This window comes from Rhincodon typus, chromosome 6 (assembly GCF_021869965.1).
Source record: "Rhincodon typus isolate 14 chromosome 6, sRhiTyp1.1, whole genome shotgun sequence".
NCBI classification, from domain to species: domain Eukaryota; kingdom Metazoa; phylum Chordata; class Chondrichthyes; order Orectolobiformes; family Rhincodontidae; genus Rhincodon; species Rhincodon typus.
In genome coordinates, this window is record NC_063337.1 from 66,553,520 (window position 1) to 66,581,404 (window position 27,885).

At 41.3% G+C, this 27,885-nt stretch overlaps 1 protein-coding gene across 1 annotated transcript in view; it reads right to left on the minus strand.

Moving 5' to 3' along the window:
- The window catches only part of uggt2 (UDP-glucose glycoprotein glucosyltransferase 2), a 298,559-nt gene that overhangs the window by 113,358 nt on the left and 157,316 nt on the right, over window positions 1–27,885 (minus strand). The window contains exons 18-22 of the mRNA XM_048597609.1: window positions 27,509–27,673; window positions 24,952–25,075; window positions 24,746–24,844; window positions 18,749–18,843; window positions 4,775–4,981 (exon numbers count right to left, since the gene is read on the minus strand). Of these exons, the coding sequence (XP_048453566.1) occupies window positions 4,775–4,981; window positions 18,749–18,843; window positions 24,746–24,844; window positions 24,952–25,075; window positions 27,509–27,673 (690 nt within the window). The remainder of the gene's footprint in view (window positions 1–4,774; window positions 4,982–18,748; window positions 18,844–24,745; window positions 24,845–24,951; window positions 25,076–27,508; window positions 27,674–27,885) is intronic.

A 27,885-nucleotide genomic window follows, 5' to 3' on the forward strand; every position in this document is an offset into this window, starting at 1 on the left:
CCGACCAACCTCATCCTGCCCCCTTGACCTGTCCGTCCTCCCTGGACTGACCTATCCCCTTCCTAACTCCCTACCTACACTCACCTTTCCTGGCCCCATCCCCGCCTCTTCGACCTGTTTGTTTCCTCTCCACCTATCCTCTCCTCTATCCCTCTTCTATCCGCCTCCCACTCTCTCCCTATTTATTTCAAAACCCCCTTCCCCTCCCCCTTTTCTGATGAAGGGTCTAGGCCCGAAACGTCAGCCTCTCTGCTCCTATGATGCTGCTTGGCCTGCTGTGTTCATCCAGCCCTGCACCTTGTTGTCTCAGATTCTCCAGCATCTGCAGTTCCTACTATCTCAGCTTTCATTCTGTGTTGTAGCAACTCTGACTCCACTAGTCAGTGCTTTTTCTCCATTCTGCTGAAGGTGGAGCCATTTGGTAATTGCTTATTCATCAGTAGCGGAAAGTTTTTTTTGCAAATGTATGATGCTTAGTAGGCATGAAGTGCACCTTCAAAGAACTTTCACTATCTCTTCAGAATCACTACCTCTAAAATGGTGTATTGACAGTAGGGTGGATCTTGCAGCTGCTCCTGAGATTTCTTTGTTTATTTCTAGATTCACTTCTAGATTTCTTATAGTTATTGTATTTCAGTGGTATAACATTTTTTATTTATTTTTGATTCTTTTGCAATAATATTTTTTTTCAAACAGTGAACAAAATTTTTGGAAAAGCCTATACATTTCTTACTTCCATTTTTCTTACAATTATTACATTTCAGTAGTATAAAATTTTGATCCATTTTTGGTTCTTTTATAGTCAATAATGCAGAACGTGAAAAGCAAAAAACAGCGGGTGTTCTTTTCAAAACTGAGTTCTGTTATTGACCTTTTGGGAGAGGATGGCAAAATTTTATTTTCTTTAAAATTATACATGCAGAAGACAGACTTTTTTTGACAGTGTTAAATAGATTTATTTTAAAATCACAGGTTATTTTTAAACATCGCTAGAAGAAATTTTAAAAAAATGTCTTTGTCTTTTTTTCCTAAAATTTATGTGCATAGAAGAGATTTGTTTTTAACATCGCTGGAGAGTTTGTTTTTTAAAAAAGCAGGAGAGGTGTTTTTTTTAAGTGGAGCTGTGTTTACGTAGATTTTTGGAGAGGCCTACATGTGGACGGCTCTGGAGTGAGTTTATATATATATATGTGTGTGTGTGTGTTTTGAAAGCTGTCTGCTGGACCACTTGAGTTGTTTTCCAAATTCAATTGTTCAACTGATTTTATTTAAGACTTATACATTTTGTTTTTTTTAAATTTCTTACTTTTTGCTTGCTTAATATTATTTCTTTTGGTTGAGGAAATGTAGGTAATTTTATATATTGGGTGCTATTGTAAGCTGATTTTTAGGCTTCATGTAGTTGAGGGCATTCAAGAGACAGAGTTAAATGGCTAAAAGATTTAGAAATTATTATACAGCAGGATCAGTCAGATAGCTGGGTGACTGTCAAAAGTTTCCAGTTGCTATTGTCTCTCAAACAGATACTCAGTTTTGGGTACTGTTGAAAAGGATAATTCCTCAGAGGAAAATAGAGGCAATCAGATCTTGGGCACTAAGAATGAATCTTGTATAAGATGGGGTTTGACAAAATTCAGAAGAATAATTGTTATAGGAGACTCTCCTCCTGTCGAGGGCACAGACAGGAGATTCTATAGCAGTGAGCGTAGGATAGGATGTATATACTAGGACAGTATATTGCTCTCCTGGTACCAGGATTAAAGATGTCGCAAAACGTTTGAAGCATGTTGTTAAAGGGGAAAGTCAGAAACTGTAAGTTATTGTACACATTAGTAGGAATGACATAGTTAAGGAAAAGATTAAAGCTTTACAGAGTGAATGTAAGGGTTTAGGTAGAATATTGGAAAAAAAACTGTATCTCAAAAGTAGTAATCTCCGGTTTAAAAGACTTGTTCAAAAAGGATGGGTTTCACCTGTACTGGAAAGGGACCAATATGCTATCGGAATGATTTGCTAATTCTATTAAGGGAGATTGTAAACGATTTGTTGGGATGGAGGGATCCTCAGTAGCAGAGTAAGTACAAAGAGAGATAAGGTTGGTTTTGAATCTAAAAATAATAAGTTAATTAGAAAAGACAGACAAGAGCAAGTCAGAACAAAGTGACTCTGAAGAATTAAATTGCATTTATTTCAATGCAAGGGGTCTTGCAGGTCAGGCTGAATCTCTTAAACAGTATAAAGAGTGTAGGGGTATTCTTAAGGGGGAGATCAGGAAGGCAAGAAGAGGATATGAGATAGCCTTGGCAAATTAGGTTAAAGATAATCCAAAGAGATGCTATAAGTACATTAAGTGTAAAAGGGCAACTACAGAGAGAGTAGGGCCCCTTAAAGATCTGTATTGAACTTCAGGAGATGGGAGAGATATTAAACGAATATTTCATGTCAATTTTTACTGTGGAGAAAGAAATAGAGGCTAGAGAACTTGGGGAAATAAATATTGATGCTTTGAAAGCAATTCACATTATAGAAGAGGAAGTGCTGGAAGTTTTCTCCCGGAACTGATCTAGTGAATCTATAAGGACTCTCTCCAACTTTTATAGATACACCATAGAAAGCATTCTATCTGGATGCATCAGAACTTGGTATGGCAACTGCTGTGCCCAGGACCGTAGGAAACTACAGAAAGTTGTGAACACAGCCCAGCCCAGTCCACCACGCAAGCCAACCTTCCATCCACTGACTCCATTTACATTTCTCGCTGCCTTGGAAAGGCAGTCAAAATCATCAAAGACCCCTCCTACCCCAGTTATAATCTCTTCCAAGCTCTTCTGTCAGGCAGAAGATACAAAAGCTTAAACACACGTACCAACCGGTTCAAGAACAGCTTTTTCCCCACTGTTTATTAGACTTATGAATGGACCTCTCAAACTTCAAATCTAATGTTGATCTTGCTTTTCATGCATCTTCTTTGCAGCATGACTTTGTATTCCTCACTGTTCAATCACCCTATGATCTTTGTACAGTATGATCTGCCTGCACTACATGCAAAACAAAACTCTTCATTGTACCTAGGTACATGGGACAGTGATAAATCAAATCAAACAATCTTGATCAATTGGGCAATGGGCTGAAGAGTGGCAGATGGAGTTTAATTTGGATAAATGCGAGGTGTTCCATTTTAGTGAAAACAAGGGCAGTACTTATATAATTAAAAATAGGGCCTTGTGTAGTGTTGTCAAACAGAGAGATCAAGGTCTTCAGGTATATAATTCTTTTTGAAGTTGGTATCACATATAGATAGGATGGTTAAGAGGGCATTTAGGATGCTCGTCTTCATTGCTCAGACCTTTGAGAATAGGAGTTGGGATATTATGTTATGATTTTATAAAGACATTGGTGAGACCTCCTCTGGAATACTGTGTCCATTTCTGGTTGCCCTGTTATAGAAAGGATATTATTAATTTGGAGAAGGTTCAGAAGAGATTTACTAGGACATTTCTGGGAATGCAGTGAGTTATATGGGGAGGCTGCTGAGGCTGGAGCACTGTAAAACACAATATTACCTGGAACCACGTTGAAAAACAATTCGGTGACAATCAAAATCGTAGTCAAAGGGATAGGTTTTAAAAAGTGTCTTAAAGAGAGAAAGTGAAATAGAGATGGAATAGATGTAGGAAAGGAATTCCAAAGTTTGAGGCCTTGGCAATTTAATGCCATGGTCACCAATTGTGGAGTGATTGAAATTTCAGAATCTTGAGAATCTAACGTTAGATGGGTGCAGACATTTTAGAGGGCTTTAGTGCTGAGAAGGTGGGGAGGGGGAGAGTCTTGGTGAATTTTGAAAACCAGAATGAGAATTTTAAAACCAAAAATGTATTTGACCTTGAGCCTTAGCAAGTCAGTAAACTCGGAGGTGACAGGTGAACAGGGCTTGGTCTGACATCAGACACAAAGTAGTTGGATGCTCATCTCGGGGTCAAAGATAAATCTGGAATTGTAAACAGATTGGTTTAGTCGCAGACTATGCCAGATGGAGGAATGCAATCAGTAGCTAGGGATGAGAGTTTGGTGAAAGAACCAAAAACAAGCCTCCCCAACATTTAATTGGAGGAAGTTTCTGTCATTCACTTCTGAATGTTAGATATGCAATTTATCAGTGAAGAAGTTAGAGAGGTAGTGATGATGTCTAACTAGGTATTGTCATGTAGACGTGAACACTAATGCTGTCAGACACACCTACCTGCCTCTGTAGTGTACATCTCTAGGTTTTCCAATTCTAACACAAAGATACCAGCCTGAAAATGACACAACCTGATTAGTCAGCAGCTCCAACAGTCCCATCCTGCCAAAACTCCATAATGGATGTCACTGGTACTGCAGTCAGGCCCACGCAGGAGGCCCTGAATTCTAGATCCAGGTATGCCTGATGAGAGCTAAGGCAAGTTTTTAATGTATGCAGAAGTGTGATCTAGCAGTAGATCCCTGATGGGTAAATTGCACACTCCAATGATAGCAACGACCCTTTCTTCTTGCCATTTTAATCACTTTAAAAGAACACCATGAATTCCACCCCCATCTGCCTGCCCACACAATCATGTTTTAGAATCCCCACAGTGTGGAAACAGTGTGTGTTGGGTCCTTTGGCCCAACAAGTTCACGCTGACCCTCAGAGCATCCCACCTACTTTGAAATGTATGCTGACAGCAAAATTTATAAATACATATATTCAAAATATTTACAAATATAGTTTTAAAAAAAAGCTGAAATGACTAACTTTAACAGCAAATTCCAGAATTTTTGCTCCTGATGCAAGTGCGTCCACAGTTTCTTCACTGAGTAGTTTAGTTATATAGTTCCTTGCGACATTCCCATTCTGTGTCAGAAGCACTGCCCAGATTGCTCTGGAAATAGGAGTCATATTTTCTGTTACTTCAGCTGCATGATTATTTATAACTCCGATTCGAATGTTGCTGCTTACTTTCTGAAACAAAAAGCACAAGTATTGTTGACATTTCCGTGAACACCCTGAAAAGCAGGGATTTTATTACTGTGGGAAGAACAATGCATAATTGCTCAGCATAATATTTATTATACAGTGAAAAATCAATATTTATTCATACACTTCATGATATTGCTGGCTAGGCAGCACTTATTGCCCATTCCTAATTGCCCAGAGGGCAGTTAAGAGTCATCCAAATTGCTGTGGGTCTGGAGTCACATGTAGGCCAGACCAGGTAAGGATGACAGTTTCCTTCCCTAAAGGATATTAGTGAACCAGGTGGGTTCTTCCCAACAATTGACAATGGATTCATGGTCAGCATTAGACTTGTAATTCCAGAGTTTTATTCAAAATCCATCATTTGTTGTGGCAGGATTTGAACCCAGGTCCCCAGACCATTATCTGGGTCACTGGATTAACAGTCCAGTGATAATACCACTAGGCCATTGCCTCCCCACAATCTGAATAAGCATTATCAATATTGAGTACTCCCAATATCCATTTTACAGCAACTGCTCAGCATCAGTGATAAAGCAGGGAAACAATATCGCTGATGAACAACTTGTTTGGATTAAGCTGCCAACTGGTAGCAATACATTTCAAAATATGCTTATATTCACACAGAATCATGCAAATAATGTAAAACCATTACTCCACAAACTTTATTTCAAATTGATTTTAGATCAGATTTTGATTTGTGCTCTAAGTCAATGCAGAGAGTTTAGACAGAGAGAAAACATTTTTGGTGATTGTGACTAGCAGGAATTGTAAGAAGCAGGTAATAGCAAATTATGTGTGAGAATACACAGATAGGGAAAGAAAATATTCTTGCAGGAGAGATGGGGACATTGAAAACAATTCTAAGCAGAAGAAGGGGATCAGAATGAGTGTGGGCAGGAGCAACTACTTAGAATGCAGTGTTGGTAATCTAATTCATTTTTACAAAATATTTTATACACTGTATTAGACAATCACTCCACACTACAACTGTACCTGCTCTCTGACCATTTACCCAAACATTATTCTTCACTTTTGTCTCTGCTAAACTTCTTTGACTTTCAGGACAATGATCTGAATATTGTCAGTTTCTTGCTGCTCAAAGTTTCACTTGGCAATATCCAGTTGCACCTTTAATCCAGAATCATCTGATCCTGCCTGTCAGAGTAATTTGCAGCATAAGCTGAGCTGAGGAATTCCACTGGAGCACAGGAAGTTGCAAGACAGCAGGACACTTCCCTATTTATGGCACTATCAACCCTATGGTGATTTTGAAGGTTCAGTCACTGAATGAGATGAAAGGATGAGTGTGTAAAGGAGTACGTGGATGGGTATGTGAGTGGGTGAAGGGATTGGTGGACAGGTGGGTGAAAAAGTAATTGGACTGTGGTAATATGGGCAGGTGAGTGAGTGTGTGAAAGGATAGGTGGATGAGTGGGTGTATATGTGAGTGGACAGTTGGGTGAATGAGTGAAAAGATAGCTCAACAGGTGGGTGAATGGATGAATGGGTAAGCGCGTGAGTGGGTAGGAGGTTAAGGGAACAGGTGTATATTGGTGTGAAAGGGTAGATGGACAGATGGTGAGTGGGTGAAGGCAGAAGTAGGCAGGTGGGTGAGTGGGTGGAGGGTCAGGTGGGTGAGTGGGCAAAGGAAAAAGTAGGCAAATGCGTGAATGGGTGCAGGGGTAGGTTGACAGGTAGTTGAGTGGGTGAAGGAGAAAGTAGGCAGGTGGGTGAGTGGATAAAAGAGAAAGTAGACAGATAAGTGAATGGGTGAAGGAGTAGGTGGGGTGTGAATGGGTGAATCGGTAGGTGGACAGATGCGTGAATGAGTAGGTGGCTAGGTAGTTGGACAGATGGGTGTGTGGCTGAATGGGTATGTAGACATTTGGATGCATGGTGAATGGGTAAGAGAACAGGTGAGTGAATTGTTAGGTGGACAGATATTGAATGGGTAGGTGGACAAGTGGATGAGTGAATGACAGTTTAGGTGGACAAGTGAGTGAGTGGGTGAATGAGTAGGTCATCAGCTAGGTGCATGGTGAAGAGGTGCAGGGTGACAGTTCAGTTAGGGTGAAAGAGTGGGTTTTCAAATGACTGCATGGGTGAGTGGTTAAGTGGACAATTGGTTTAGTGGGTGAAGCCGAAAGTAGACAGTTAAGTCTGAATGGGCAGGTGGATAATTGGGTGAATGGACAGATCAACAGGTGGGTGCATGGGTAAGTGGACTGGTGAGTGGGTGACAGTGTAGGTGAACAAATAGGTGAATGCTAGGTGGACTGGTGAGTGAGTGGGCAAATGAACAGGTGGGTGAGTGGGTGAAGGACAGATAGACAGTGGGGAATTGGGTAGGTTGTCAGGTAGGTTAAATGAGTGGACAAAACCTTCACAAATGTTACATAATGTGTGGAAATGTGATGTTATGCATTTGAACAGGAAGAATAGAGGAGCTGAACTTTATTTAAATGGAGAAAAGCTGCAGAAAGCTTTACCCCTTCTCTTTCCTCCCACAACACTGACAGGTCTCTGGTCCTCACCTTTCACTCAACCAGCCTCTGCATTTAAAAGATCGTAAACCGCCAGAGGCACCAACTCCAGTGAGATGCCATCACTATGCATGTATTTCCCTTCCCTTCTTTGTCAGCATTTCTCAGGGAGCATTCCCTCCAACAAATTCTAGTCCATTCCTCCTCTACGCCCATCTCCCCACACCCCCATGGCATCTTCTTATGCAATCACAGAAGGTGTACAATGTGCTTATTTACTTTTCTCCTCCTCACTATCGAAGACTCCAGCCACACCTTCCAGGTGAAGCGGTGACTTACCTGCATTTCACTCCATTTAGTCTACCATATTCCCTGCTCACAATGTGATCTTCTTTATTATGGATAAATGAAATACAGGCTAGGTGACCCTTTTTGTGGAATACCTACATTCTGTCTGTAAAAATAACTCCAAGCTTCCAATTGCAAGCCACTTCAATACACAACAATGTTCCCATGCCAACATTTGGGGTGGCCTGATAGCTGTGGTTCGCACTGCTGCCTCACAGCAGCAGGGTTCAATTCCACCTGCAGACACCTGTCTGTGTGGAGTTTGCATGTTCTCCCCATGTCTGCATGGGTTTACTCTGGGTGCTCCAGTTTCCTCCCGTAGTCCAAACAGGTGGATTATCATACATTGGGAAATGTAGGGTTACAGCGATAGGGTGCACCTGGGTGGGATGCTCTTTGGCAGAGTAAGTGTGGACTTGATGGGTCAAATTACCTGCTTCCACACTGTAGGGATTCTATGTCTTTTTCTGCCTTAGTCCTGCTGCAGTGCTCCAGCAAGCTCAATGCAAGCTGAAGGAACAGCATCTTTATTTTTCACTTGGGGACATTACAGCCTTCAGAACTCCACATTGAATTGAACAATTTTAGACCTCCTTCCATAACCGTTATCCACCCTCACACTCCAAGTTCTGTGCTTTCAGATCGGAGACCCATTTTTAACCACTCACAGCCCCCATTATCACATTGCGCTTCTCCTCTTGCCTGGTTTACTATCAACAATCTTTTTGTTTATCTACCTCTTCTCCTCTACCTAGGCTCTGTCTCCACACATCCGCTCACTGCTTTCCATCTCCCTTCCCATGCCCCTAACATCAGCATAAATATCACCTTTCTCAAGCTATCATTAATTCCAAAAGGCTCAAAATGTTAACTGCTTTCTTCAGACCCGTTGAGTTTCTCCAGCAATTTTTTTTTTTTTTTTGGCTTTAGATCTCCAGCATCCTGTTGTTTCTTCTATTACAGAAGAGAGGGATTTGGAAGTCCTTGTCCATGAATCACAAAAAGCTAGCATCCAGATTCAGTGGGTAATAGGGAAGGTAAATGGAATCTTGGCCTTTGTTTCAAAGAGAATGAAAGCTTGGAAGTTTTGCTAAAACTGCACAAAGCAGAAATCAGATCAGTGATGAGGCAGAATTTCTTCTCTTAGAGTGTTGTGAATCTGTGGAATTCTTTACCATAGAAGGCTGCTGGGGCAAGGTCATTAAAAACCTATTTATCCCATCTTGAATGTAATTAATAAGTAACAGAATCCACGGTTATGGGGAAAAGGCAGAAAATTGGAGTTGAGGATTATCAGATTATCATGATTTCACTGAATGGTGGAGGTGATTCAACAAGCAAAATAGCCCACTTTTGTTACTATGTCCTGTAGTTCTATCACCTTGATAAATAGTGGAGATTGTGATTCAGTCTTTGGCCATCCAGGGTGATCAGTTCTCTGTATAGTGCCTTACAGGTCTACATCACAGAAAATTGCTCTGGTCAAAAACAACCACCTAACTATTCTAAGTCCATGTCCAGCACTTTGTCCACAGCCTTGTATGCCTTGATATTGCACATGCATGTCTAAATACTACTTCAATGTTACGAGTATTTCTGCCTCCACAGGCATTCAGTTCCAGATTCCCATCTGATGGATGAAAATATTTTTCCTTATGTCTCCTCTAATCTCCTCCCCCTTACCTTAAATCTATGCCCCCTGATCATTGATCCCTTCACCAAAGGGAAAAGTTCCTTCCTGTCTGAGCCCCTCAATTTTATACGTAGAGGTCTAAAGCATGGAAACAGGCCCTTAGGTCCAAATTGCCCATGTCACCCAGTTTTCACAATCAAACTAGTCCCATTTGCCAGCGTTTGGTCCATATCCCTCCATACCTATCCTGTCCCTGCACCTGTCTAAATGTTTCTTAAAGGCAAAATTATATTTGCTTCCACCACTACTTCTGGCAGTCTGTTCCAGACACTCACCACCCACTGTTGAAAAAATTGCCCCTCTGGACCCTTTTTTGGGTGACCCCTCTCACCTTAAACCTATTCCCTCTAGTTTTAGACTCCCTACCAGGGGGAAAAGCTGTTAGCTAACTACCTTATCTATGCCTCTCATGATTATATACACCACTAAAAGGTCACCCACTCGATCTCCTATGCGCTAGGGAAAAAGTCCCAGCCTATCCAACCTCTCCTTTTATAACTCAAAACTTCCAGTTACGGTAGCATCCTAGTAAATCTTTTCTGCACTCTTTCTCGTTAAATAACGTCCTTTCTGTAGGTGGGTGACCAGATTGCTCGCAGTCCTCCAAATGTGGCCTCACTAATGTCTCGTACAGCTGCAGCAAGACATCCCAAATACAATACTCAATGCCCTGGCTGACGAAAGCAAGCATGCTGAAAGACATCTTGACTACCCTGTCTACCTGTAACTGCACTTTCAAAGAGCTATGAAACTGTACCCCTAGACCTGTTTGTTCTGTAACAATCTCCAGGGCCCTACCATTCACTGTGTAAGTCCTGCCCTGGTTTGACCTACCAAAATGTAACACCTTGCATTTATCTAAATTAAACTTCATCTGCCATTCCTCAGCCCACTGACCCAGTTGATCAAGACCTCGCTGCATTTTCAGATAACCACCTTCATTGTCCACTATATCACCAATCTTGGTGTCCGCCACAAACTTACTAACCATACCTCTTTAAATTCTCATCCAAATCATTTATATAAATGACAACAGTGGACCCAGCAACGATCCCTGTGGCACACCACTGGTCACAGGCCTCTAGTCTGAAAAACAACCCTTGACCACCACACTCTGTCTTCTACCATCAAGCCATTTTTGTATCCGATTGGCTTGGTCCTCTCTGGATCCATGAGTTTTAACTTTGCTCAACAACCTACGAAGCAGTACTTTGCCAAAGGCCTTGCTGAAGTCAATACAGCCAACATCCTCCACACTGTCTTCACCTACATTTTTTTGGTCACCCCTTCAAAAAACTCATTCAAATTCGTGAGACACTATTTCCCAAACACAAAGCCATGCTGACTATCCCAAATGAGTCTATGCTTTTCCAAATGCCTGTAGTTCCTATCTCTCAGAATTCCCCCCTTACCTACCACAGACATTAGGCTCAAAAACAAAGTTACTGGAAAAGCTCAGCAGGTCTGGCAGCATCTGTGAAGAAAAATTCAGAGTTAACATTTCAGGTCCAGTGACACTTCCTCAGAACTTTCATAGACATTAGGCTCACTGATCTGTAGTTCCCAGGCACTTTCCTGCAATATTTCTTAAATAATGATACAACATTAGCCACCCTTCAATCTTCAGGCACTTCACCCATGGCTGCCAACATATATCCTAAATCATATCTCCACTCAGTCTCCTCTGCTCTAAGGAAAACAACTCCAATCTGTCCAATCTCTCTTCATAACTAAAAGCCTCCAACCAGGCAATGTCCTGGTAAATCTCCTCTGCACCGTCTCCAGTACTATCACATCCCTCCTATAATACGAATTCTACAACTGCACATAATACTCTAGCTATTGTCTAACCGACATTTAATACAGTTCTAACATAATCTCCCTGTTCTTAAACTCAATGTCTCAGCTAATAAGGACTAGTATCCCATATGCCATCTTAACCACTTTATCAACCTGTACCACTACCTGAAGTGACTGGTGGATACACTCACCAAGTCCCTCTGATTCTTGATGCTTCCCAGGGTTCCATTGCTCATTATGCCTTTTTTGACATCACTTCATACGTATACAGACTAAACTCCATTTGGCACTCATCAGCCCATCTGACTAGTCTGTCTATATCTTCCTGTAATCTAAGACTATCCTCCTCACTAATTATCACTCTACTGATTTTTGTGATCAAGTCTTGTGCATTCAAGTCTGCATCATTAATATATAACACAAACAGAAAGGGCCATGGCACTGATCCCTACAGATCATTGCTGGGCACTATGCAAATAGAGTGCGCTGGAGTCTGTTTTACGGATGTGTGGTTAGATGCACCATAGAGTCATAGAGATGTACAGCACGGAAACAGACACTTTGATATCTTAAATTAATTCGCCGGCATTTGGCCCATATCACTCTTAAACTATTTGTATTCATATACCCATCCAGATGCCTTTTAAATGTTGTAATTGTACTAGCCTCCATCACTTCCTCTGGCAGTTTGTTCCACATAAGCATCACCCTCTGGAAAAAGTTGCCCCTTAGGTCCTTTTTAAATCTTTCCCTTCTCATCTTAAACCTATGCCCTCTAGTTTCGACTCCCCTACTCTGGGGAAAAGACCTTGACAATTCATCCTATCCGTGCCCCTCATGATTATATACATTTCTACAAGGTCACTTCTTAGCATCCAATGCTCCAGGGAAAAGAGCCCAGCCTATTCAGCCTCTCCCTATAGTTCAAACCCTCCAACTCTGGCAAAATCCTTAGAAATCTTTTCTGAACCCTTTCAACATCCTTCCTATGGCAGGGGGACCAGAACTGAAATCCAGTATTCCAAAAGTGGCCTAACCAATGTCCTATACAGTGCAACATGAACTCCCAACTCTTATACTCAATGCACTCACCAACAAAGGCAAGCATTCCAAATCCCTTTATCGCTACTCTTCGTCACTTCTTCAAAGAACTCAATTAATTTAGTGAGACATGATTTCCATGCACAAAAAGCCATGCTGACTATCTTTGATCAGTCCATGTCTTTCCAAATATATGTAAATCCTGTCCCTCAGGATCCCCTTCAACAACTTGTCCACTACCCATGTCAGGCTCACAAGTCTATAGTTCGCTGGCTTTTCCTTACCACCTTTCTCAAATAATGGCACTACATTAGCCAACCTCCAGTCTTCTGGCATCTCACCCATGGCTATCAATTATACAAATATCTCAGCAAGGGGCCGAGCAATCTCCCTAGCTCTCCAAAAAGTGCTAGAGTATACCTGATCTAGTCCCAGGGATTTATCTAGCTTTGTGTTTTAAGACATCCAGCACCACCACCTCTGTAATAGGGACAGTTTTCAAAATATTGTTATTTATTTCCCCAAGTTCCCTAGCTTCCATATCCATCTCTGCAGTGAATACTGATGCGAAATTCTCATTTAGTATCTCACCCATCTCCTGCGGTTCCATGTATCGGCAGCCTTGCTGGTTTTTAAGGAGACCTATCCTCTCCCTCGTTATTCTTTTGTCCCTTTATGTATTTGTGGAAATCCTCTGGATTTTCCTTAACCTTGTTTGCTAAAGCCAACTCATGTCCATTTATTGCCCTCCTGATTTCCCGCTTAAGTATACTCATACTGCCCTTATACTCCTCTAGGGATTCACCCAATCCCTGCTGTCTATATCTGACATATTATGCCTTCTTCTTTTTCTTAACCAGAACCTCAATTTTTCTAGTCATCCAGCATTCCCTACACTTACCAGCCTTGCCCTTCACCTAACTGGAACATACTGTCTCTGGACTCTCTTTTTATCTCATTTTTGAAGTCTTCCCACTTCCCAGCATCCTTTTAACTGCGAATATCCGCCTCCAGTCAACTTTTGAAAGTTCTTGCCTAATACCATTAAAATTGGCCTTCCTCTATCCTTTTCCACAACTATTTTAAAACTAATAGAATTATGATCACCTGCCCCCAAAGTGGTCCCCCACTGACATCTCAATCATTAGCCTTGAATTATTTTCCCACGGGAAAGTTGGGTTTTGCTCCTTCTCTAGTAGGTAATCCACATATTGAATATGAAAGTTTTCTTGTTCACACTTAACAAATTCCTCTCCATCTGATCTCTTAACACTATGGTAGTCCCAATTTGTATTTGGAAAGTTAAAATCCCTACCATTAGCACCCTATTATTCTTATAGAAAACTGAGATCTCCTTACAAATTTGCTTTTCAATTTCCTTTTGACTATTGTGGGATCTATAGTACCCTCCCAATAATGTGATCATCCCTTTTCTTATTTCTCAATTTCACCCAAATAACTTCACTGGATGAACCCACTGGAGTATCCTCCCTTAGTACAGTCATCATGTTATCCCTAATCAAAAACACACTCCCCCTCCTCTCTTGCTTCCTTTTCTATCCTTCCTGTAGCATCTATGCCTGGAACATTAAGTTGCCAGTCCTATCCATCCCTGAGCCATGTTTCTGTAATAGCTATGATATCCCAGTTCCATGTTCCCAACTGTGCCCTCAGTTCATTTGCCTTACTTGTCAGGCCTCCTGCATTGAAATAAGTGCAGTATAATTGATCAGACTTACCTTGTTCTCTGCTTTGCTTTTGCCTGCCTTGACTGTTTGACTTGCTCCTTTTCCCAACTACCGACTGATCCCTTTTCTCACTATCTCTCTGGATCTCACTCCTCCTTACCAGTTTAAATCTTCTTGGGGGTCCCTATAAACTCTCCCCGACCGTATATTAGTCCCCTTCCAATTCAGGCGCAACCCGTTCTTCTTATACAGGCCACTTCTACCCCAGAAGAGATTCCAAAAATGTGTATCCTTCTCCCCGAATCAGCTCCTCAGCCAAGCATTGATCTGCTCTATCCTCCTATTCCTACTTTAACCAGCACGTGGCACCAGGAGTAAACCAGATATTACTACCCTTGAGGACCTACTTTTTAACCTCCTGCCTAATTTCCTATATTCTTTTTTCAGAACCTTGTCCTTTTTCCTTCCTTTGTCATTGGTTCCAATGTGTACAATGACCTCGTGCTGGTTTTTCTCCCTTTTGTGAATATTCTGCACTCTCTTAGAGACATCCTTGACCCTGGCACCTGGGAGGCAACACATCATTCTCATATCTCTTTGACGGCTACAGAAACGTCTGACTGTGCCTCTGATTAGAGAGTCCACTATCATAATCGACTGCTTGGAACTGACATACCCCTTATTATAGTAGAGCCAGTCTTGGTACCAGAAATATGGCTGTCAGTGCTACATTTCCCTCTACAATTTCCAAACAGCATACTTTTTTGAAATGAGGTTAGTGACAGGAGACTCCTGCACTACCTGCCTACCTCTCCTACCTTTCCTAGAGGTAACCCATCTACCCAAACGTATGTGTTTTTTTTTCTATCTTCCTGCAACTGCCATCAATCCCACCCTCTAGCTCCTCTTTGCCTCTATCTGCCACTTCAATCTATCCATGCGATCTGATAAATTCACAAGCAAACACACTTTCTGCAGACATAATCATCAGTAACACTGAAATTCTCCCTAATCTCCCACATCTGACAGGAAGATCACATCATTCTACTAAAGGCCGCCTTTGCACTTTAACAATCTACAGGTGCAGAAAATAGCACAGTCTTACTGCTCTAAAAACACTGCTCTAGGATAATTTGATACCTATGTTTTATATTTTAAAAGATTAATCTAGAGATGGATCTCAATAAAATGTATAAACAAAAAAATTCCCTACTCACTATTGTAGATTTATTAAAAAAAAACCAGAGGTATGGTTAGACTTATAAAAAACACCTAGCTGTTCCCCTGCTGTGAGCTCCCAATATTAAGGTTTCTCCAAGATCAGCTGTGAATTTCCTGTTTGTTTGTTTTTCTCAGGCCGAACTCTGATGTTCAGGGATGCTTGAATCTAAACAGGACAGGCAGTCAGCTTTGAAAGTTCACTGCCTGGTCAGTCAGCTATGCAGGTTAACTGCTCCTTTTTTCTCACGTCCCATGTGTCCTTTAGCTCAGGAAAAATATGAACCAGTCTACTACAGCAGGTATCATCCCCACAAATAAACTTCTGGGACAGGGTTGGGTGTAGCTTGTTAGTCTACAATGCGAACAGATTTGGGGTTCAGAACAACTCCCTGGGGTTGCACACTCTTCTGTTTTCTTCAGGTAGTAGTCTTGTGCCCAGTGTACACCACAGACCATATGCCCCAGAGTAGCAGTTCGGTTGTGCCAGTACCCCTGGGAAGGAGGATTCATGATGGCTCGACAAGTAGGCCATTGTGCCAGACTGTGTCATACACAGCAATGAGGTCCAGCATGGTTCCGTAATATTTGATTCTCTTGAGAGCCATATTCAATGAAAACAGTTAATGAGAGGATCTTATCACATGCACTTCTTATTTTAAGCTGCATGGTCCACATTCAAGGTGTTCTCTAAATCCACCTTGACTGACCATAGGATAGGGCATCTGCTAGAAGTGGGGGTATTGGCTAGTCATTTGATGGTAATTCTACCTGGTCATGGGAGGCCAATGATTTGAAGCATGATCCAAGCTTTGGCAAAAGTCTAAAGCCACTGGCCTTATAAAATGAGGATAAAAATTCTGGAATTGGTTTTGTCAAACAGGCCAATGACCATAACGAAATTTTACATCCAAAACAATAACCTTGCTTCTTTCTTTTCTGCTAATAACTGTTTTCAGAGTGTTCTGATCTGTCGCCAAAGAAGACGTAGACTTAGTAATATGACTATATCACCTATTACAGGCACATGAACACTTAATATGTTTGTTAGAAATTCCTCTTTCTGCTATTCTACTGGAGGCTTTCATTTATTTATGTTGAAAAGGTTTCTTCTCATATAGCAAAAATAATTTCCAGACAACTTTGTAAATATCTTATGGTAGGGTCTTCATTTTTGTAATGAGCTATATGTATGGCTTCTAAGTGGTAATTAGTCTGAAACATAAAGTAACGATATCTTATTCATTTATGTTTCTCATCAGCCTCAAAGTTAAAAAGGGAAAATTACTTGATTCTTAGGAGCTGCTGAAGTTCATGCATCACCATTAATTTTTCTAAAATATTAATGGTGAGGTTAAGAGCAATAGTTGAAGAGTTAATCAGATAGCATGTTCCAGCAACCACAATGAGCTATGTAAATTGCCTTGTCCTTGCAGAAAACTTGCCAAATCAACAGCACATTAGGAGACTAAACATTCAAACATTGTGGAACAGCATGAAGCTGTTACATGTGGATAATTATGGCCTTGAATCATGCCAAAAAATGTTAGGGTTTGCCTTTCAATATACAAGCAAGTTCTTAATGGCAATGAGTTAAGATTACTCCCAAATAACATCCTAAGTCAATAAATTAATTTTTGCTTGCAGCTTTGAAATATTGCTGGAGATTTGAAAGAGTATACAGGTTTTAAAATATTTTTGTTTTGTTTCATTATCCATTCTTTCCTTCTCTCTATTTTGTTTTCTGTATACAAATAAAATATTCTAATTTACACTTTCCAGTTCAGAATTTGCACTACTCATGAATAAATCTTAAATCCAATGTTTAAGGAGATAGGCAGAGGTTTACCCTGTTCGTATAAATTCCAGATACTTCACAGTAGCTGATGAATGTCAAAATGGCTGTCTAATTATATCAAATTCCAGGATATAGACAAGCTGGTCAGATGGCCTGATCAGTGGCAAATGGAATTCAATCCAGATAAATACGTGATGATGCACTTGGGCAGGACAAACAAGGCAAGAGAATACATGATGAAAAGTAGAACCCAAGGCACCAAGGATCAGAGTGACCTTGGTGTGCATGCACACTGGTCCCTTAAGGTATCAGGACAGTTTTATCATCAATCATCAAATTCCTACAGTGTGGCAATAAGCCATTTAGCCCAACAAGTGCACACTGTCCCTCCAAAGAGCATCCCACCCAGACCCATCCCCCTACCCTTTCCCTGTAACCCTACATTTCCCCACAGCTAATCCACCTAACTTACACACCCCTGGACACTCCAGGCATGGCCAATCCACCCAATGTGCACATCTTTGGACTGTGGGAGGAAACCAGAGCACACAGAGGAAACCCACAGAGAGATGTGCAAACTCCAGGCAGCAGTGCTAACCACCAAGCCACCGTGCCATTGGATAAAGTACTTAAGAAAGCATATGGTGTACTTGCCTTTATTATCGAGGTTTAACAGGAAGATTATGCTGAAACTCTATAAAATGCTAGTTATGTCACAGCGAGAGTATAGTATATAGTTTGGAGTCCACATTTTAAAAGGGATATGATAGTACTGGAGTAGTGCAGAGGAGATTTACCAGGATGTTGCCTGGCTGGAAAGTTTCAGTTATGAAGACAGGTTGGACAGGTGGTGATGTTTTCCTTGGAGCAGAGGAGATTGAGAGGCAACATGGTAGACATGCATAAAATAATGAATGAATGGCACAGATCGGTATCACCAGGGGGCATAGGTTTAAGATGAGGGGCAAGAGGTTTACAGGACATGTGACTAAAAATATTTTTCACTCAGAGGCTGGTAGGAATCTGGAACTTACTACGTGTAAGGGCAGTAGAGGCAGAAACCTTCATAGCATTTTAAAGTATTTAGATACTCACTTGCAATGACAAGGCGGACAAGGCAATGGGCCAAGAGTTGGAAAATGGGATTGGAATAGCTAGGCAATTGTTTTTGACCAGCACGGATGTGATGAGCTGAAGGGCCTTTTTCTGTGCTGAACACCTCTATGACTCTATGGTTTAAAGCCAGATAGATAGTCTGTATGCAAATGTAAGAATACTGAATGTGCACCACCATTCATTCATTGTTCACCGCACAATATGACCTATTTCATTGATAAGAAAGCATCCTACCCCATGTCTGGGAAACACCAATGACATAGTTTGGACTTTCAGCTAACTTTCTAGATGTATTCTCTACACTGCACCCATAAAAACAATGGTGTAGATTGACACTAAATAGTTAACAAATTTAAACCACATATGTGCCCTGTTTCATTTTCAACACGTAGACAACCATTGGTGAACAAATACAACGAGAAAGAAATGTCAGGAAACTGCTGTTGCCATGAGTAAAGCACTCAAAGCAAGAATGAAGTTGCTAGAGTGCTTATCACACACACTGTATGTTTTGAAGGCCAACATTATAAAATGCTCAGAATAGTTAAATAATGAGAAACTTACCATTTGTTTAATTGCATTAAGCAGTAATCTTCTCCCAGATAATTTGTCAAAATCAGCAACAATCCAGATGGTCACTGCATAAATGATATCCTCATCTGAAAGTAAGAAAGACTCATTTGACCACTCTAATGCTCAGTGACGATATTCTCGGTACATATTACACATAATTATCCCATAACCAAAGAATTACAGGTTTTTGTGGATACCTAGATTATCTAAGCCAAATCATTGAAAGCCCATTACATTCATAGCTTCTAGACAGAAAAGGAACGCATCAAATCTGGTCAGAAACAGAGGACTGGATTTTGACATAGGTGCAGAGTGAAAAGAGGTGGGGCAAGTGAATTCTGGGATGTCTGCCTCCAGTTTCACTGTATAGTATTTTTGAGGGTGTGGGAGAAAGGTGTGTATCATGAACCAACATTGAGCAATCCTGATGTCAGCAACTGAATTGCAAGGGATAGTGATTACAGACCTTCACCCACACAACACTCATGGCTTGAGAGAGAGGCCGGGCATACAGCATCTCAGAGGGGTTTTGGAAATCGAGGATGTCTGTTCTAGAGTCAAGAACATTTTGATTACGTTGTTCATGTCTCCCCATGATGTAATGCTGTATTAAACACATAACTTATTGTACAGTGATTAATAATAGTGCCTTCTTTAGAAGGGATACATGATCATTAAATTGATCAACATTGACAGAGCAAAGGTGGATGTTTCATTTTATTAACCAGAGCCAACCACACCCCTGTAGCAGAGGGTTATTAAGGAAAGCTACACCCTCAACATTATCATGACCTGAATGAAAGAGACTCTACAGAAATGCATTTTGTTTATGATAACTGTGTCCATGGATCTTGGATTGACTAAAGGTAAAAGCTACCTTAGTCTTACCAAATAACAGGGTTGCTCTCTCATCAGAGAGAGACAACTGGTGGTATTTTAATCTCAGGGTCACCACACCCTAGGAAAGGAAGAGATTAAGAAGGAGAGTCCTTCATGGTAACATCAGTCCACATGGGAAGTGAACCTACACTGTTGGCATCAGTCTACATTCCAGCCAGATAAGCTAACCAATCCCCTACCTGTTGTCTAAGTCTGTTTGCATATCAGATCCATGATAGGTGGTTAAGCTCTACCAAAGGAAGGTGGAATTGTGTTGGTGATGTCATCTCTGTGATATGGAAGTTGTTAAAAGATTTGAGATACTTACTGTGCTGTACCTACAATTTAAAATGGAGCATATAGTTTCCACTTGCCCTTTTTTTTATTATTTGTGGTTTGATTGACACAGTAAAAAGGGGGATATGATAGAGCAGTAGCTCTATCACTGGACTTGTAATACAGGAAAACCAGTTTAAAGATCTGTGGGTATAGGTGCAAATCCCACCATGGAAACTGGTGGAATTTTAAAAAATTCAATTAATCAGTAAAAAAGAAATCTGGAAAGGAAATTCACTCACAGTAAAACAGTTAACTTCCCTCCAAAATGGCCAAGTAAGCTACTCTGTTCAAGGGACAATGACCAGCCAGGAACACACACATCACACTGAAGAATAAATAGTTAACAAATTAAAAGCACATATCTGTCCAGTGTCATTTCCAACACATAGACAACTATTGGTGAACAAATGTCACAAGAGAGAAATGTCAAGAAACTGCTGTGGCCATGAGAAAAGGACTCAAAGAATAATGAAAAGAACTGAAGATTGAAATCTTGTTCGTTGGTTTCTCGCTGAAGTAGCTTGGGAAGTTCACTTTGTTCACGTTCTTCCAGTGTCTACATGGGTTTCTGCTGGGCGGTCTGGACTCCCCCCGCAATCCAACGAAGTACAATGCTGGTCTGGGGCAGTGGAAGACTGTTTCCAGGACTGCTTGGAATTCAAGTACTCAGCATAAAACCTAGACGAGTACGCCACCAACATCACAGACTTCATTAGCAAATGTGTGGAGGACTGCATACGAAAAGAAGTCAATCCGGGTGTTCCCCAACCAGAAACCTTGGGTGAACCAGGAAATCCACTCCCTACTAAAGACCAGGTGTGCAGCATTCAAGTCGGATGACTCACCTATACAGAAAATCCAGATACGACCTCTGCAAAGGCATCAGCCAAGAGGCAGTACCGGACTAAGTTAGAGGCCCACACCAGACTCCCGCCACCTGTGGAAAGGCTTCAGTAACATTACAGGATACAAAATGAAGCTGAGCAAGTTAACGGACAAAGACACATCTCTCCCTGATGTGCTCAATGCTTTCTATGCTTGGTTCGAGCAGAATGCCAGCAGCATGGTGTCATCTGCCCCAACAGTCCTAGACGCATCTGTGCCCACTGTCACCGCTGCAGACGACAGATCTGTCTTCCTAGGAGCCGACCCAAGGAAAATGACAGGACCGGACGGAGTCCCCGGTTGAGCACTTAAATCCTGTGCGGACGAACTACCACAGGTATTCACTGACATCCTTAACCTCTCCCTCCTACAAGCCGAAGTCCCCACCTGCTTCAAGAAGACCAGTACCTAAGAAAGCACATGCAGCATATCTTGATGACTACTGCCCAGTGGCTCTGACCTCCATAATCATGAGGTGCTTCGAGAGACTTGTCACGGCCCACATCAACTATAGTCTCCCAGCCTGCCTCAATCCCCTACAATTCACCTACTTAACAGGTCCACAGCGGACACCATTTCCGTAACCCTGCACTCATCCCTGGAACATCTAGACAACAAGGACACCTATGTCAGACTCCTGCTCATCGACTACAGCTCCGCCTTCAACACCATCATCGCCTCCAGACTGGTCTCAAAAGTCTGAGACCAAGGTCTCAGCTCTGCTCTCTGCAATCGGATCCTCAGCTTTCTGACCCACAGACTGCAATCGGTGAAGATGGACAACTGCACCTTATCCACGATTACACTCAACACTGGAGCCCCCTAAGGATGCGTTCTCAGCCCCCTTTGTACTCCCTGTACACCCATGTCTGTGTTACCAAATTCCAAACAAACGCCATCTACACTTTGCTGACAACGCCACCGTGGTAGGAAGGATATCAAACAATGACAAGTCAGAATACAGAAGGGAGATAGAAGGCTTGGTGCAAAACAAAACAATCTCTCTCCCAACACTGGCAAAACTAAAGGACTGATCATTGACTTCAAAAGAAAGGAGGAGGACATGCCCCCATATACAACAATGGAGTTGAGGTTGAGAGGGTGGAGAGCGTCAAGTTCTTAGGAGTGGTGATAACCGACAACCTGTCCTAGATCTGTCCTGGTCAAGTAGGCACAACAACGCCTCTTCTTCCACAGGTGGGCTCAGGAAATTTAGCATGTGCGCAAGGTCCCTACCCAACTCTTACAGATGCACCAATGAAAGCTTACTGTCTGGCGCATAACGGCCTGGTATGGCAACTGCTCTGTCCATGACCATAAGATACTACAGAAGGTTGTATGCACAGCCCAGACAATCACATAAGCCAATCTTCCACCCATGGACTTAATTTACACTTCCCATTGCTGCAGAAAGGATGCCAACATCATCAAAGACCCTTCGCACCCCGGCAATGCTCTCATACAACCTCTTCCATCTGGCAGAAGATACAGAAGCTTGAACACTCGCACCAGCAGGTCCAAGAACAGCTTCTTTTCTGCTGTTATTACACTGATGAATGGAATCTCTAACCTCAAATAATGCTGACCTTGCTAATGTTGACCTTGCCTCGCGCACACCCTATGCAATGTAACCTGTATGTTTCTATAGTTTTGTTTCACCCTATGATCTGTATGCTTTTGCTTACTATGATCTGCCCATATTGCTCGTAAACAAAGCTTTTCACTGTACTTAGGTATATGTGACAATAAATCAATCAAAAAATGTAGAGGTTAGGTGGATTGGCCGCACTAAATTGCACTGTAGTGTTCAGGGATGTGAATGCTAGTTGGATGAGCCACAGTAATTGTGGGATTATAGGGATAGGGTGGTGTGTCGTTCTGGGTGGGATGCTCTTTGGAGGGTCAGTGCAGACTTAATACACCAAATGGCCTCTATCACACGTAAGGAATTCTATGATTGCATGACATTGTTGGTTTCCACAGGATTCATCACAATTCTTCCTACCAAATTAGATAACTTAGACTCCCTACAGTGTGGAAACAGGCCCTTCAGCCCAACAAGTCCACACCAACTCTCACAGCATCCCACCCAGACTCATCCCCCATAATCCACCTAATCTACACATCCCTGAACACTATGGGCAATTTAGCATGGCCAATCCACCTAGCCTGCACATCTTTCGACAGTGGAAGGAAACCGCAGCACCTGGAGGAAACCCACGCAGACACGGGGAGACTGTACTAACTCCACACAGACAGTCGCCCGAGAGTGGAATCAAACCCAGGCCCCCTGCGCTGTGAGGCAACAGTGCTAACCACTGAGCCACCGTGCCACCCATAACAATGCCCTGTTTGGCCGGCACGTCTAATAATCATAGAACATAAGAACATCATAAGAACATAAGAACTAGGAGCAGGAGTAGGCCGTCTGGCCCTTCGAGCCTGCTCCGCCATTCAATAAGATCATGGCTGATCTTTTCGTGGACTCAGATCCACTTACCCGCGTTCTCACTGTATCCCTTAATTCCTTTATTGTTCAAAAAAATATCTACCTTATCTTTTAAAAACGTTTACTGAAGTAGCATCAACTACTTCACTGGGCAAGGAATTCCATAGATTAACAACCCTCTGGGTGAAGAAGTTCCTTCTCAATTCAGTCCTAAATCTTCTCCCTCTAATCTTGAGGCTATGCCTTCTTGCCCTAGCTTCACCTGCCAGTGGAAACATCCTCTCTACTTCTATCGCATCTATTCCCTTCATAATTTTATATGTTTCTATAAGATCCCCCCTCAACCTTCTGAATTCCAATGAATATAATCCCAATCTACTCAGTCTCTCCTCATAAACCAACCCCTTCAACTCCGGAATCAACCTAGTGAACCTCCTTTGCAGCCCCTCCAGTGCCAGTACATCCTTTCTCAAGTAAGGAGACCAAAACTGCACACAGTACTCCAGATGTGGCCTCACCAGCACCTTGTACAGCTGCAACATAACCTCTCTGCTTTTAATCTCAATCCCTTTAGCAATAAAGGACAAAATTCCATTCGCCTTCCTAATTACTTGTTGTACCTGCAGATCTACCTTCTGTGATTCATGCACAAGGACACCCAGGTCCCTCTGCATAGCAGCATGCTGCAACTTTTTACCATTCAAGTAATAATCCTTTTTACTATTACTCCAACCAAAATGTATGACTTCACATTTATTTACATTGTATTCCATCTGCCAGACCTTTGCCCACTCACTCAATGTATCTATGTTCCTCTGCAAAGTTTCACAGTCCTCTGTATCGAACCTGGGTCCCTGGTGCTGTGAGGCAGCAGTGCTAACCACTGAGCTACCGTGCCGCCTGTGCCGCCCCTACCACATATAACCACTTAGTTATCCATATAAATGCCATTTGCCAACTCTTTGCCCACATGCATAACCCTAGCAATGACCTTTTCAGACTCACATGTGTTCTCCCACTTATTTTTGTATCATCAGCAATTTTGGCTACAATGTACTTGAACCCTTCATCCTAGTCAATAATATTGATCATAATGTAAATTTGCTTCCCAAACCTTTTCCTAATGTGAGCCCATTGCAAGGCTTGAAAATTGTTGTGACCTTTTAGTGAGAGCGAGGCCCAGTTAGAGTGGGAGTGATAATTGAGGTTCCAGCATTTATCCTTATGACTCTCCAGTAGTTACACTTTGCCAACCTAAAAATTAGTCACGTATTCTGACTCTGCTTTCTATTTGTTAAACAATTCTCAATCCATGCTGCGTTGTCCAGATTCTTACTTCTGCAGTAAATTTTCAAGTGGATTTTCAAATGCCTTTTGTAATCTATAGATCAGAAATTGATATGAGCCCTTTCACACAGAAGTTAAAATTATAGTACCTTTTCTTATGAGGTATTTCATCTGATCAGCAATGACAGCACTTTTGTCTCGGACATCCAGGAAGGAATATGTAGTAAAGTCATTCCAATCGCTCAAAGCTAAAATGTAAGGCAAGTGTTTATATGAAATGTGACTTTGGATTTAATTTGAAGCAGTTTAATTCATAGACAAACTTTTAAAATAGTAAAACATACAAATAAATTACCTGCCTTAGAAGTAAGATCAAGGTATTTCCTTTCAGTGTTCAGAATTACAGGATTGATTCGGAGGACAACATTAGGCTGATCCATAAGGAAATTGACCACATCTATATGTTCATTTAATTGACCCTGTAATCAGATTTGTGAGGAGGCTGGTGTGATTCAGGACTCTGAAGGGACATGACAAAGTTATAAGTCAGCAATTGTTAAAATAGTAAAATCTAATTGGGAAAGCAATATTGAAAGGGCTTCTGCAGTTGGGAAACAGACAAGCACTTCTGTAGCTGTTGCGATATGATTTTCTTCTTTCTTTAAGGGAGGTGGCTTAAAAACTATTGCCAATCACTGGCTGATAGGATTGTGGGCTGAACTCTGCCTTCCCCCAAGAAACAGTGACTCCCTTTCAAACAAGAATTTGCCTACTTCTGCCTTAAAAGTATTCAATGATCTTGCCGCCATTTCTCTCTGAAAAGAGTTCCAAAGACTTGCAGCCTTTGAAAAAAAAACTCTCCTCATCTCCATCTTAAATGGAGATCCCTTAGCTGTAAAATGTGTACTCTAGTTCTAGTCTCTTCCAGAGGGAAACATTCTTTCAGAAACCACCCTGACAAATCCTCTCAGGATATGATCTAATAAGAACAACATTAATTCTTCTAAATTCCAATAGATACAGGCCTAGCCCGTCAATCTTGCCTCCTAAGATGCCCTCATTGCAGGAATCAATCAAGTGAATCTTTTCTGAATAGCTTCTAATGTAATTATGTTCTTCCTTAAATAAGATGATCACCAATATCCTATACAGCTATAGCTAAACTTTTTTTAAAATTCCATTCTCTTTCCAATGAATTTTGGGGATTCTATGATTTGTGCTCCCCTAGCCAAGCTGTTTGAGTATGACTGCAACACTGGCATCTACCTGACAATGTGAAAAAGTGTCCAAATATGTCCTGTACGCAAAAGGCACTAACATCCAATCAGGCCAATTATCAGGGCACCCTCAAACATCTATAAAGTGATGGGACAGTTTGTGAATACTGCTGTCGAGTGACAAAGAAATAACTTGCTCAATGATGCCTAGTTTGGGTTCTGCCAATGCTACTCAGCTCCTGAACCCATTTCAGCATTTAGCCCAAATATGGACAAAGAACTGAACTACAGAGACACAGCGAGAATGAATGACCTTGATATCAAGGCTGCATTTGACCGAGTATGGCATCATAAAGCCCTAACAAAACCGGGAATTAATGGGAATCAAGAGGTAAACTCTATGTTGGTTGCAGCTATACCTGGCATATAACATTATAGTTGTGGTTAATGGAACATCAGTCATCACAACTCCAAGGAGATCTCTGTAGGAGTTCCTCAGGGTACTGTCCTAGGCTCAACCATCTTTACCTGCTTCATAAATGACCTTGTCTCCATCATATGGTCAGAAGTGGGATGTTCACTGATAACTGTACAATGTTCACCACCATTCATGACTACTCAGATATTGAAGCTATCTACATCCATATGCGACAAGACCTGGATAATGTCCAGGTTTGGAATGATAAGTGGCAAGTAACATTTATACCACACAAGTGCCAGGCAATGACCATGTCCAACAATCTAACCATTGTCCCCTGACATTCAATGGTGTTTCCATCACAATACATTATGGTTTGCAGCCGTTCAAGAAGAAGGCTCATCACCACCTCCTCCAGGACAATTAGGAATGGCTAATAAATGTTAGATCAGCCAGTGACACTGACATCCCATGAATGAATAAAAAAAATTAAGGAGTTGCCAAAGCAAATCATTTCCAACATTCACAAATGTATATCTCTGATTTCTCCATGTCTATCGCATTCTTCAAGAAATCCAACAAATTAGTTAAGCATAACATGCTACTCCTGATACTTTGATGCTTATCTCTTGTTAGCCTCTGTCCATTAAAATGATCCCTTACACTGTTCTTTTACAATTTCAAAAAAGTTTTACAGGGTTGTACACTTCACTGTTGGTCCTTTTTAAAAATAGGAATAACCAGTTCCCTGAACATATTCCTTATCTGATGAGTTCTGAAAATTACCATTGACCTACACCAAAATTCAAAATAAAAATTTAAGCTGAAACAATAATGGTCAGAATCCAACATCTTGGATCTAACCCACTTTGGACTATCCAGGCCCTTCTAATCCTCCTCTTCAAGCTTAGAAATTGAGTCTTATCTATGTTCAATAAGATCATTTTCTTTTTGTCTTCAGCAATTTTTCAAAAATAATTCTGGAAGAAAAAAAATTTATTACTGCAGCGATGGTTCAAAAAACCTAATGGAATAGTGTTCATTTTCTCAAGTCATGATTAAAGCTGGGGTAACGAGGTCCATTCATTTGAGCAGAAATCACAAATAATGTGGAATATTGTGAACTGGAACATAATTCTTGTTAAATACCTTCAACTTCTAATATTTGAGACAATTCAAAAACAGAAATTCTTAACTTTATATAAGAAAAATGATTAAAAAATGACAAACTATCAAAACTCATACTTCTTACGACTCACACAATATGTAAAACATACCATGAACACCGCCTTCTGAAAAAATCCTGCAGCATCTGTTATCTTTTGAAGGATAATAGTTTCCAACTCTTCAGAGTCCAACTCATCTATGTTAAAGTGAACGCCATTAAAGAGTGCCTGTGGCAGTGAACCCAAGCCAGTGGTTTTATAATAGTTTGCTCCTGCCTGTTCAAATCAGAAGTGAAACATATTAATTCAGAGATAGTAGGAACTGCAGATGCTGGAGAATCTGAGATAACAAGGTGTAAAGCTGGATGAACACAGCAGGCCAAGCAGCATCAGAGGAGCAGGAAAGCTGACGTTTCGGGTCTAGACCCTTCTTCAGAAATGGGGGAGGGGAAGGGGATTCTGAAATAAATAGGAAGAGAGGGGGAGGC